This window comes from Filicampus tigris, chromosome 3, assembly GCF_054856515.1.
Source record: "Filicampus tigris isolate MCC_2025a chromosome 3, RoL_Ftig_1.0, whole genome shotgun sequence".
In the NCBI taxonomy this organism is placed as follows: Eukaryota; Metazoa; Chordata; class Actinopteri; order Syngnathiformes; family Syngnathidae; genus Filicampus; species Filicampus tigris.
The window spans coordinates 18,669,592-18,682,851 of record NC_141219.1 but is presented as its reverse complement, the minus strand read 5'-3'; the positions used below and the strand labels follow the sequence as shown (position 1 = coordinate 18,682,851).

At 41.2% G+C, this 13,260-nt stretch overlaps 1 protein-coding gene across 1 annotated transcript; it reads right to left on the bottom strand.

Moving 5' to 3' along the window:
* Positions 1-710: 710 nt before the first annotated feature.
* On the bottom strand, positions 711-9,185 carry eif4g2a (eukaryotic translation initiation factor 4, gamma 2a). The gene is made up of 19 exons (XM_086025791.1): positions 9,082-9,185; positions 8,412-8,537; positions 7,783-7,885; positions 7,545-7,676; positions 7,384-7,450; positions 7,143-7,294; positions 6,310-6,420; positions 6,039-6,221; positions 5,800-5,953; positions 5,537-5,700; positions 5,346-5,453; positions 5,121-5,228; positions 4,928-5,032; positions 4,626-4,841; positions 3,999-4,257; positions 2,427-2,631; positions 2,116-2,324; positions 1,932-2,053; positions 711-1,719 (listed from the first exon to the last, which is right to left on the bottom strand). Exons 6-19 carry the CDS (start codon positions 7,224-7,226, stop codon positions 1,654-1,656), a joined length of 2,094 nt encoding a protein of 697 aa, XP_085881917.1. The 5' UTR covers positions 7,227-7,294; positions 7,384-7,450; positions 7,545-7,676; positions 7,783-7,885; positions 8,412-8,537; positions 9,082-9,185; the 3' UTR covers positions 711-1,653.
* Between the last annotated feature and the right edge of the window lie 4,075 nt (positions 9,186-13,260).

Below are 13,260 nucleotides of genomic sequence, written 5' to 3'. Positions count from 1 at the left end.
ACCTGTCAGCCCTCAGTTGGGGCTAAAATGTGCCCTTACGAAAATATTTGTTTTAGTTTTAGTCACCTATAATAACCTGGTTAAATACCTGGTGTGGTTTAACAAAACGCAGGTGCATAGACTTAATTCTTACATCAAGATTTAGTTATGTTCTCCCTGCGTTTGAATGTTTTTTTTTTGGTGACTAGCTCCCATATTCCAAAAACACACCAGTTAAGATTAAGGGTTAAGAAAATGAATGGATTAACATTGCAGGTGCACGCAAACCAATTTGGATCGGAAAATATTTGATTTCAAATATGTTGAGTGCGAATCAAACCGGACCGTCCTTGAATTGTAGCACACCCCATGTGGAGATACGTATCGAACTGCCCAATATTGTAGAGGTGCAATTCCTAATATACTGTGTATAATGAAATGCTACATTTACAGTACTGACAAGTTATTGTAAAATGACAACTCACTGCAACATACTCTCAGACTGAGTCGCACTATTTACAATTGAAATCGACTGTCTCACTTCAAAATGAAATCAAATCTAAAATAAAGTTCAGCTTTTATGCACTATGATGATTATTTCATTCTGGTTGCTTCAGTAATATAGTCTCAGGAATCAGTATTTATCTAATTCATTTCAATAGGGAAAAATAGTTTCAGCTATGAGTCACATATACCAAGGCACCACTGTACTGTCCAAGCAACAGACAAGCGACGTGAAATGTACTTTATTCAAGGTTGATCCGCAGATGCCCACTCAAACGGTTGTTTACGTTACATCGACGCCCGGAAGAAAGCGCAGGTGGTCACATGCAAGAAGATTAAAAAGACCACTTAAAAACCCCGATGAAATGGCAAACTGGAAACTATGCTTTGGCTGTCTCGATATGATAAAACACTTTCAAGTATATTCAGATACAGAGGTATATTCATAAAAAGTGATAAATAAAAAAAAAAAAAAAGGCAACACAGATTTATTTTACAGCACATTAATGTCCACACTCCAAAATGCTTGATTTAAGTAGAAAAAAAACCAAAAACCACTGCCATTAAAATTGATTTTGCAAGCATCAAATAGATAATCACCTAAAAGCAAAACTACACTCATTGCTTAGAGAAAAACAAAAAACAAATGGCAACATATTGGTGCTCCCATCATTACTTCCGCCATGTGCCATAAACATACAAAATGGCCGCCTGGTGACACATTCAACACAAGCAAACAAAATGATTGGAGAAGCTTCCATTTAGCTGTGAAGCACAAAAAAAAACCCATCTGCAATTTAGGATTGTTTTTCTTAATATCAAAATTAAGAAAGTGTATGATACTATTGCAACGACTCATGATGTGCAGCAAAGTGCATCTAAAAACAGATAAAAATGAGAGTCTCTTTACAATGCATGTTCTCATTTGTAAACAGCAGCACATGATGACTGCGACCTGATTATGAAACCGTGTGTCTGTTAGGCAAAAACACCCCCTGTTACGCTAAACGCAAATCAATTCCAAAATACACTTTGACAAATTACCTCTTTAAATAAAAAGAATGACGACATGTTGGCGCTGGTTTAACTCGATTAGTAACAGTGGCATTGTTGCTGACTGAGGCAAAGTAGTTAAAACGGGAATCAAATTCCAACATGGGGGAGGGGATTTTAGTAATCTTCATCCTCGGACTCCTCGTCTTCAGCGGTTTCCAGCCAGGTGAGCCACTGGTTGACCTGCATGGCAAACGACAAACAAATCAGACACAGGTTGGACTGCAATTTGTAGTGCTGCGGCTATCCAAACTTTTTCGAATATTTTCATGGGATAAAAATTCTACTTTGAATTCAAATTTAGTGTGAAAATGATTCCTTCCCATTACGATATAATCAATTATAGAGGTTGCTTTTCCGCGTCGCGTTACGTTGTTTGAGGGAAGAGAACGTACGTGAAACAGGGCTTTTCCTTTTCCCGGATACTCTTGGGTGACGTCTTCTTTCCATGTCAGGAAGGCTTCTTCTTCAATGATTTCCATGTCATAAAAGTAGGCAAAGAAGCGCAGCAGCATGCCTGAAAGCAGAGAGCACGGTTAGCATTTCGGACCGCGTACGTGTACGTGTGGTGCTGTTCACCTTTGGGGAAGTGTTTAGCGTTACAGTGGACCTGCAGCGCATAGAGGGCGCTGACTTGCAAGTCAACGTGATCGTGCAGGAACTTCTGCATGACGGGCTTGAAAGAGAGCAGCAGCTGCTTCTCCTCATCCAGCTGCTCCTTGCTAGGCGCCGCCAGCTGCTCTTCGTCGTCATCCGGGTTGATCTCACAGGCGATGTACTGCAAGAAACTAGCAAACGAGGCAAAAAAAAAAAAAAAAAAAAAAAAAGAAAGGAGAATGAAAACCTGCAAGCAGAAGAAGCGGGGCTGTGCGAAGGCAGGTGTGGCGTACCTGGTTGTGAGGATGTTGACGAAGCCTTTGTCGGTGTGGAGTTTGGGGGAGATGTTGTCTTTAATCCACTTGTAGATGGACTGTGGTGACGGGTCCACTTTGATCTGCTTGAGAAGCTCCTTCTCCAGCTTCATCAGTGGGAACAGAAAGCTCAGGCCTTTGCCCTCCAGAATCTCCAACATGCGGTCCTTGTTCTGGTCCATTTCTAGAGACAGGAGGACCGATGATCAAGGCACCACTCCCTCACAATCCAACTAGAACTTTGGTTGAACACTTCGAATTCCACAGGGTCATTTCAAATTTGACTGCGGCAAACGTCAAATGAAGAGATTTGGAGGAGAAAATCCTGAAGTAAGACACTCTGCTTGAAGGTTTATAATTGCCCACTCATGCCGCAGCACGGCAAAACACTACATTTGTCTAAATGAATCCCAACACATTTCAGCATGGTTGGTTCTTTGGTGCCAAGATGCCATGGCGGCAGGGCACAGCTTGTCTAATTGAAGATACTAAACTGACTCCAACCTGAAACACATTTCAAAATAGTTCCTTGGCACCAGGACGCCACAGAGGACCATTTTTGTCGAAATGACGCTACTCAAAGACAAAGAAAAGCCATGATTTGGTAACCATGAATGAAGAATTGACGTGATATTAAAATAGTCAGTGGCGAAAACTAATAGAAGAAAGCCATGTTTGGCACATTTTAACCCCCCAAAATTTGTTTGGTGGCTTTGGCTTACAACAAAAGATGGGACTGTTTTGTTTCAAATACATGACCTAAATAAATTCCTTTTACGCGTGTAAAAAGATTTTTTTTTTTTTTTTTTTTTTTTTTTTTTTTTTTTAAATATGATGCTTGAGGCGCATCCATGACCTTGGTAAAAGAATGTCACAATGTTACTTTTATGTACGGGTCCTTGTCTTCACTCATAAATGTAAGCATTGCTTAGAACCATCCTTAACTCATTCAGTGCTATTGATGAATTTACTTGTCTTTTCAGAGTCCAGCCATTCAATCCCACAAACTCGTTTCATTTTTTTCTTTTCAAAAGAGGGTCAGAAAATGTCTGGCAGCGAATGGGTTAAGGGCTTTTTTTCACACTGCACTTCACAAGACGCTGTTGACAAACCCATTCATTGTGTATGTGCTTTGAGGACGCAACGGAACAAGGTGAGCACGCACCACAAATTCAAATTGGAAAATGTTCAATTTGAGTGCGCTGTCATGGTGACACATTCCATAACAGGAAAAGCCTTCCTGTTACTTCTCACAGCCATGCAAGCACTTCCAAATATGGGCAAGCTTTTAGTTGGCTGCTCTCATCTTTGTGAAGTGCTGTGCACACCAAGAAACCAGAGTGGAGTGCGAAACGGCCTTTTGGCTGTCGTTACTGGAGTCTTGAACGGTTAAGTTGCCTTTTGTTTCTGACTTTTAGGTATTTATCTTGTGTTTAAGAGACGTTAGCCACTGAGATTTCATTGTGTAACCAACATTCCTAATCCAAACCAATTGAGTCTAACATGGTGGATTAAGGTGAGGAGGGGGGGGGGGGGGGGTGTCAGCCATACCAGGTAGCATCTTCTGCATGTTGACTTTGCTCTTCTGAAAGACCTCGGCAAGCCAATCGCGATCCCTCAGCTTGGCCATCTGTTGCAGACAGAGCAAGAAGAGCGGGAAATGGGCGCCGTTCTCCAGCTGATGGGCCAAATCCGTCATGCCGATCAGATCGGCCACGGCGGCCCGGGCCGCAAACTGAGCCAGGTACGACTTCACCAGTGGGACTTCTTCCTCAATCTTGGGACACTGGTCCAGGACACCGAGAATGGCCTGTTCAGAGAGAGTTGGCAGTCAGTAGTACATCATTGCATGCGTGTGACACTTACATTTGATTCTGGAATTGTAGCAATATACATTGTATATTGCTTCCCCGCTATAGTAGGAATTTTTCACGCAAACATTCATTTTATGAACACTTCTTTGTCAGTGAAAACATTTTGAATACTGTTTGTTGAAGTAGCAGCTATTTAAAAATGTTTGTCATTACCATAACAGCGTTGCAAATTTCCGTTAGCTCGTCTATGGCTTTCCGCATTATGATCGATGACTTTCAGTAGACAAACGTATACGGTGGGGTGAGCATTTTGCTGTGTGCGAGTGTGGCTGCTGTGTGTGCGCTAAAGGTAGGAGTTGTTTACCTGCAGAAGGTTCTCGCTTGTGACAAGGCCCTCTGTGCAGAGCTCATGAATCAGGGTGCTCGCAAGTTCCTTATCATCATCCGAACGACCGAGCGAAGACACCACAATCTTGTTCAACATCTCAGATAAAAGGTGTTTTGGAGCCTTCATCTCCTTGACAGTGGCCACAGCCTCACTGACATTCTTGCTGTTCATATAGTCCGCAACCAGCGTCTCCTGAAAACACGGCGAAGGCCAAATTTACATTTCATGCAGTGTAACGCACGTTGCTGTACGAGACTGTGAAAAAGAAAGTACATTACCGTCAATTTGTGCAACTCTTCCTTAGTCGGAGGTAGCTTTTTGTTGGACTTTGCAGGTTTTTCCTGAATTGGTGGTGGATTGGTTTTAAGACCAAGCTGTGGGGACTGCATAAAGGAAAGCATTTAACCATTAACATTTCATAAAGTCATTTTGGTTAGTTCTCCCCCCCGCCCCCAAGACTCAAATAATTACCTGTCCCATTAAGGAACCTTGGGCACTTGGTGGCATCATCGTCATCTGCGGCTGCAGCTTTGGCACTTTTTTGCTTAAGATGAATGACTGTGCTGGCCTTAGGCTGATCTACAGGCGTAAAAACCCATCATCGTCAAAATACAAGAACTGCTTTTACGAGATTAATTCATGTCACAATAGAACCTGGCGACAGTCTTGCCACCATCTTAGGAAAAGTCCAAGTACCTCATCAACATTGAGCTTCCCTTTCTTGCTGAAGCGTGGGCCCATATCCTTAGACTGCATTTGAACTGAGCCATTCTGTTTATGGCTAAAAACTGGCGAACTCTGACCCTGGGGAGACAAATGTTAAATGTTGTTAATGTCCAAAATCCAAACTGGATGAAAGCCAGATGAAAGCATGCAGCAGCAATCACCTGCAGCGGCTTGATAAAAGGCTTGCTTCCCGTATCATACTGCGGCTGATGCGAACTGCTGTTAATTCCAATATGGCCGTTGAACATTGGGTTGGAGCGGTGTCGCCCCAAAGTTGGAGAGTAGTGGTCCTGAATAACTCCAGGACCTGTTCCAATACCAATTCCTGCACAATTTAGGAGAAAATAAATAAATAAAAAGCAAACATTAAAATGGTGTTGAGTGTGGCATTGTAGGTCATGAGAACAAGTGCGCTGTGGCGTACCTGGCATTTGTCCAAACATATCAGCCAGCCCGCCGAGCCCTTCTTTGTCAAATCTGACTCTGGTCTGCAGGAAAGAGTTGTCCAGGAAGGCATTATCCAGAAAGAAGTCAGACCTCGAGCAATCAGACTGCGGTGGAATGAACACACCCAAGTCCTGCAAAGCGCATTAGCTTAGCATCAGGCCCGAATGACAACCAAGCTGCTGATAAATATGCAAGGGCCTGAAAATTCAACTCAACCTTTACTGCATCCTGTCGAACTTGACTGATGGTCTTTGGCCCGTTGTCAAAATACGCTTTACGAGGCACCCAGTTGTTCTCCCGCAGCTCCGCTGTATTCTGCAACAGGAAGCGAATCCTTGCAGGTAATTCCTTGTTGTTGGTCAAGGCCTGCATGCGGCCAAAGTACTGATTCATCAGGGACTGGAAGAAGAGGAAAGGGGCATTGTCACATAAGCCAAGAGCTTGAAAAAGGACGGCCTGGTCACGACAAGGTTTCCTACAAACATACCCGAGCCTTTTCATGATCAAGCTTGGGTCCCACAGTCTTCATTATCTGACAGAGGCATTCCAGGTCTTCTCCCATATCCTTAACTTGGACTCTCTTCTTCTTTTCCAGAAGCTTAAAGCAAATAAAACGCAAGTTAGGACATTTCATGTTTTGGCTGCCAAGTTGTTTTACTCTTCAGTGGTGCCTAGACTTAATATTTCATTATGTGACCATAATCAAAACACCTTGGTCAAATCAACTTGCCCCATTTAAATGCCCATCAATCCATTAAAGCCCAAATACAACAAAGTGATACTTTACTAATTTTGCAATTTTCAGCAGTAAACAGTGATTATTTTGTCCATCATGAATTTAATACCTTCATTATTTTCCCACGTAAAATGAGCACCTTTAAAATCGCATCTTGCCACTTGCTGTCGACTGAAAATGTGTTGGATCTCACGCCTTGAGAGCTCAAGTAACAACCAATCACGGCTTACCCAACATTCACAAGCGGAGCCGTGATTGGTTGTTACCTGAGCCCTCAACATGTGATGTCATTTTCAAATGTGGTTTGGTTCAAACACAAAGCAGCCAATTCTTTGTTTTATGTTCAGTTTGACGGCAAACTTCAACGTTGAGCAGCAATAAACAGCTGGAAGGATGCACTTAGGCTCTTTCTGAAGAATTGATCATTATCTGCCAAACTGCCACTTGCAAAGCTTACTGCCACTTAGTGCTCTATGATTGTTTTTTTTTTCCCCTCCTCAAACATTAGGAAAAAAATCTTGAAAAACTAAGTCAGGTCAAAAGTAAGTCAAGGCACTACTGAATATTTCCTAAACGGAACCTACTGTTTTGATGCATTTATGGAGGATGGATTCGTGGATAAGGTGGAGTTTCCCAAGTTCTCCAATAAATTTGATGTTGCCAAGCATTTTAATCTTTGCAATAGCACGCTGTTCCTCCTCCTCTGAGGTGAGAGGGCAATCTTGTTTGTCAAAGACTATCAAGGGAGAAGAACAAGAGTTCAATGGGATCTTGACAGAAAAAACAAAACGTTACATGCGGAAAAAAAAAAAAATGCTTTCACACCTTCGACATTTCTGGCACGGTTTTCAAACTCATCTTGAAGCTTGAATATGAGAAGCCTCCTGAAGGTCTGCAACAAAGAAAGAAAAAAAAATAAAAATAAAAACCAGAATATTGAAAGGCCACAAAAACATACTTTTTCTTCAAAATATTCTAGCATTTACTGTATTCTGCTTTTTTGTTGCTGGATTTTCTGTTGCTGGATCTTCAAAGTTTGGCGCGTCTTCTGCCAAGCGTAGACATAGCTGAGCATATAACTGACTGTACTTGGGCTCTTCAAGGGCTTTGTCAACAATCTAAAAAAGAACAACAGGGGATAAAAAAAAAAACCACACTGAAGCACATGTTTGAGTGCCATGATGGGCTATACAAATGGATACAAGAATTGTAGATAACACTGACCAACAAGATGATTCCTTTCAGGACAAGCTTGGAATCCACACCTACATTGAGGAGCTCCAGGCACAGTTTGTCAAACTTCTCAGGTGTCAGCTTATTAAGTATGCTAAAGAAAGCAGACGCAATCAATAAACCAGCATTTTATCACAAAGCGGCGGCTGCAATACCGTATTTTCCGGATTATAAGGCCCCCCCCCCCCCCATAGTTTGGCCGGGGGTGCGACTTATACTGTGGAGCAATTTATGTGTGTAATTATTAACAAATTATTACCTGTATATCATTTCACATGTTGTTCCAAGTCCATCGGCCGACGGCTATTAGCGTTACGCGACAGAGACAACTTGGCTTCCGGGGAGTGGAGGGGGGTTGGGCGTTGTTTAATGTAACATAAGCATACCGTTCAGCCTGTTGTTGTCTCTATTGTATTTTTATTTTAAATTGTTCGTCATTTAAATTTTAAATGACATGTCTGTTCTTGGTGTTGGACTTTATCAAATAAATTTCCTCCCAAAATGCGACTTGTGTTTTTCTTTCTACTTTATTATGCATTTTATGGCTGGTGTGATTTGTACTCCGGAGAGACTTATAGTCCGGAAAATACAGTAGTCAAGAAATTCCAACCAAAACTCACCCTCTCACTTTTCGGAAGATTGCATCGTGTTGCCCTTTCTCAGCAGAGAAGCTGGCCTCTTGTCTAGTGCTTCGAGAAGGTATCCATCTCTGAGCGGCAGAACCTGGGGCCTTCCCCAGGAACTCGCTATGACAAAGACAAAAAAAAAGAAAAAAGAAAATGTGCAGCAAAACATTGCCTTGTGTCACTTAATGCATTTTGATTGCTATTGCTACAAAAGCCTGCTTTAGTCTAGTTACGGTGTAAAATAATGGTAGATAGTGCATGAGTTATTGAATATGTGCATAACACCTCATTGGCAACAAAGCTGACAGCTACAAAAAAATGTGCCAAAAGTGGAGCAAAAAAGTTAGTGGAGAATCTGCTGCCCCCCGCCCCCCATTTGTGTTCATTGTGACACTACTTTTAGGCCAGCAGAGATTTGGCAAACATGCAATTGACTGATATTGTACATTAAGAATTAAAATAAAAATCACCTTTTGCTTTCAGCCTTGGGAAAGTGCTGAGGTGCACCCCCACCTCCTCCCCCTACTCTGTGATGCAAACAGAAAAAAAGCGTGTTGAAACGAGAAAAGGGTGTATGCGTATGCTAGTTCCCGTTTGTGTGCGTCATGTTTTGGGAGCGCTCCCAGTGCAATTAGTAAGCGGCGGGTTCAAAGAAAATTGATACCTGAAATGAGAAGGAACCCCTGGTGCAACAACACTCTCCACTTTGGCGGCTTGACTACAAATATTTGGAAAAGAATTGTGTTCTGGGAAGGAATCAGGGAAAAGCAACCTACAAGCAGAGAGGAGAATAACCCTGTTACAAAACAAGCATGCTTACATTTCAACAATTGAAAAGTCAGCTTCATAAAACAAGTCAACACTTATTCAATACCTTTAACACACAACATGAATAACTGCTCATACAGCATTTCTTTGACATCCTTAACGTCCATTCACTGGTGCACAAATTGTCATCACTAGTAGGAACAACTTAGGCATAGTGTCAAACTAACAGTTCTTCACATGACTCGTTACTCAAGAAGGAGCTTTCAGTTTCCAAAAGGTTGGAGAGTGCATGTGAAATTGCGTACATGTAATTGTTGTTTTGTTTCATCTTTAAACAAGCCCAAATTAGCAGCAATAATAGGTTAATAAACTAGTGTCAAACTAATGTAAAATATTTAGCTGATTAATCAATGGCATGCTCAATTAGCACTTCTAAAAACATTTGATAGTGACAGTCCTAGACACAAGTACTACTAGTGAGGCGCTAGGCGTTAACTAGAATTTGATATCACCAGTAGTACTGTACTAGTAACAAACAATTCAAGACTAGTGCAGTTCTGCCTCACTATTACTATGTGGTCGAAATGCTAATACACCACAATTGTCCTACTAGTGAATAAAAAGAACGTGCTATTGCATGGACCTTAAGATTGATACCGAGGACATTGATTGCTCAAACGTGTTTCCATATTTCCAAGTACATTCGCATTTGAACAACTGCGCACATGACTGCTCCACGTGCCGGTGGGGCGAAATTCTTCAGTGGTGTACACAGGCGGCGCTAACCTGGCACGAGGCATTAGCCTAGCAAGCCATCTACGCCTCGATTCGCTTTCACAACTAGCTCCGAGATGCGTAGGCTATACTATATACACGTCATTAAATGGAAAATTACCTGTGATCATGTCGATTAATAAACGTCTCTTCCACATAATCATCTGATCGACACAGGTGTGGAACTAAGTCTAATGTTTATGGCAATTCAATCATATAAATGTATACGGCTATAAAATTATTTGAATAATTTCTTACATGCAAATTGTTCTATATTAATGATTGAGGTTTAGCATTATCGTCAGGATTTGATGATACAAATGAAAACGTATTTAAGGGCTATTTCAATGTTAATTGACGATACCGTGATTGTTAATCTTCTCTCTCAGTAGAGTATTAACTAGATCAGATTTAAAGAACACAGAACCGAAGCAGGAAAGGGAGACCATTAGCCGTTTTCCCTCAAGTCTTTGTTAAGAAACCGGATGTGTGCACACAACGACATACTGGTGGATATATTCTCGAGACGGCCGTTAAGACGACAGCGTCAGACAGAAACTATTTGTAATAGTTATAGTTTCTTTGTTCTGTCAACGTCAGATAAGGACGAAAACAATCAAATCCGCGGAAAGCCACAAACTAGGTCAATTAGCTAACATTAGCCAAGCCGTGAAATACCGAAAGCGCTTACCTTTTACAAAAAGAACGTCAGCTTAATTGTTCTCTTTTCGACAAGTATTAGGAAAACTAGGCGATGAATGAGTGGGAATGGATGATGATCTGTCGTAATTATCACCAGAAATCTTCGGTTCTCAATAATTAAAATAGGACGGCCTAGTCGTACAGGCTCGCAGCTGCTGTGAAGAAAGACTGCTGACTGGCTGTGTGCGTCACGAGGGAGGCAGTCGCTTTTTGAATGGGAGATGTTTGAGACGTCATCAGCCCGACCCGGTGACGTCACAGACTGAAAACTCACCCGGCGTTTCGCAATTCATTCCGTTTCCGTAACTGTGTTGATGGCAAGCCCTTTACTGTTTAAACAACGAGCCCTAAACCTAGCCCTAACCCAAAAGATATATTGAACAAGAAATAGGTCAGAAACAAATGGTAGATATCTATGGCAAGTGGATCCAACATTTAAAAGCAAAACGTTTCACGACTGTAAATATCAACAATGTATTTTTGGCAAGTTGTAATAACATTTAGAAAATTAGCAATACTACTACTACTACTACTAATAATAATGGATTATTTAATTAATTAGTAAATATATCATCAGTCTAGGTGGCTGGCAGGACAATTGTTACGTCTTTCAGGGGATTCTGGTTGTTAATTTAAGAAACGTTTGTCGAAAGTGTGGTGTATCACTCTCGGTTATATACGCAGGCTCCCTCTAGTACAGGGGTCACCAACCTTTTAGAAACAGAGTTATTTCTTGGCAACTGATTAATGTCAAGGGCTACCAGTTTGAGCCATCCACCCATCCATCCATTTTCTAGCACTTATCCAGGGTCATGTAGGGCAGCAGCTTCAGTAGGGAAGCCCAGACTTCCCTCTTCCTAGCCACTTCGTACAACTCTTACGGGTGGGGTTCCCAGGCCAGCCAAGGCATTCCTAGGCCAGCCGGGAGACTTTGGAGAGGGCACGCCACCCTTTTCCGATTGAGTACTATGGTGACAGATTTGGAGGTGCTGATATACATCCCAACTGCTTCACAGTCGGCATGCGACATGGAACATTGAGTGTTGGAGATCGCGGCATGATGAAGCCAGCAGAACTACATAATATAAGAAAGGCAGACATGCAATACTGAGGTCATCAAACCGGCCCCCCTGAACGAACTCCTTGATTTTCCCACTTTTTGGGAGTATTTGTTATGGCCCACTGAAACCAAGGCTGAACTCTTTGGCCACAATTCAGGCTTCAGCTAGAATACAAAAAAAAGTGTCAGGAAAACCCGACTAGAACAGCTGAAATGGTAATTCAGGGGCACTGTGAATGGTGTCAAAAACCTGGAATTTGAAGGAGGGGCGTTTAGACTTTTTTAATCCACTGTATATCAATTAAAACACATTTAAAGATGTGTGTCTGTCAATTCTTAACTTGCCCCACTCCTAAGTTAAGTGTCACATTCACTATATGATGGCACACTGAAAAGCTATAGGCCTGAGCTCAGTCCCGTGACTAAAATTTACAGTTAGTTAGTGATAAGAGTAGGATCTTATCATTCCGTTTCAGGTGGAGTTTCATTCGGATGTGCAGCTCGAATCAAGAGCATAAATGATGTCTACGAGTGTTACTGCTTGCTGACACTATTTATTGCCGAGTAACCTCTGCATGGTGCACTTTGATCACAATCTTTTATATCTTTCCGCCAGCTTCCAGTCATTGAAATCACAATGAAACATACACAGATACGTGTAATTGACGCACAGCAGTACTAGCAGGCCTCTTTTCAAGTACTGTACAGTGCAGCATTAATTTTTGTCATATTACGCTGCTTCAATTTTTGTGTTTTCAGTAGACCAGCAGGTGTCACTCTCTACCCATTCACACATTCTATAGTAAAGGACGTCAAACCAGCAATGCTGACAAGACCCCCTCATACACGTGTGTGAGTGTACTGTGAAGTAGCAAATTTGGGGGAAAAACGAAACATTTATTATATTTTTATTTATCATTCAGAAAAAACAGGTAGGAAACCATATCATAATTTGATATGTCCATATCATACTCAATGGTACAGTATTCCAAATATACTACAGTGACAGTGTTGCAAATCAGTGATAATGTCAAAAGTTTTTGTTTGAGGGTATATGCTAGCTGTACCTATGTTAGCTGCTATCACCAGCCAAAAACAAACTACACTATATAATAAAAAAGAAAGAAAGAAAGAAAGAAAGAAAGAAAGAAAGAAAGAAAGAAAGAAAGAAAGAAAGAAAGAAAGCAAGCAAGCAGGAAAGAAAAAGGTGTGTTGGTTTGAGACAAAATCCATTATTACTGAAAACTTTAAAAAAAAATATGACAAATAGAGACGTTACCTTAGGTGTAACCATGGTCAGAGCTATTAGGTGTATGATGTGATTCTTGCGGAGTCTTTTTTGCTCTTCCTCTAGATGGCTAAAAACGTTTTAGTAACAGTACTGTATATGTTGAAAAACAAATTTAGAGCATACTATTTAATATGTCTACGATAAAACAAACGTGTGAACAATTACAATAAAGATAATCAACAAAATCATAGAAAAAAGTTGATTTAAAAATGTATTTTGTCAGCTATATTTGGTATGTAAGTTGGTCA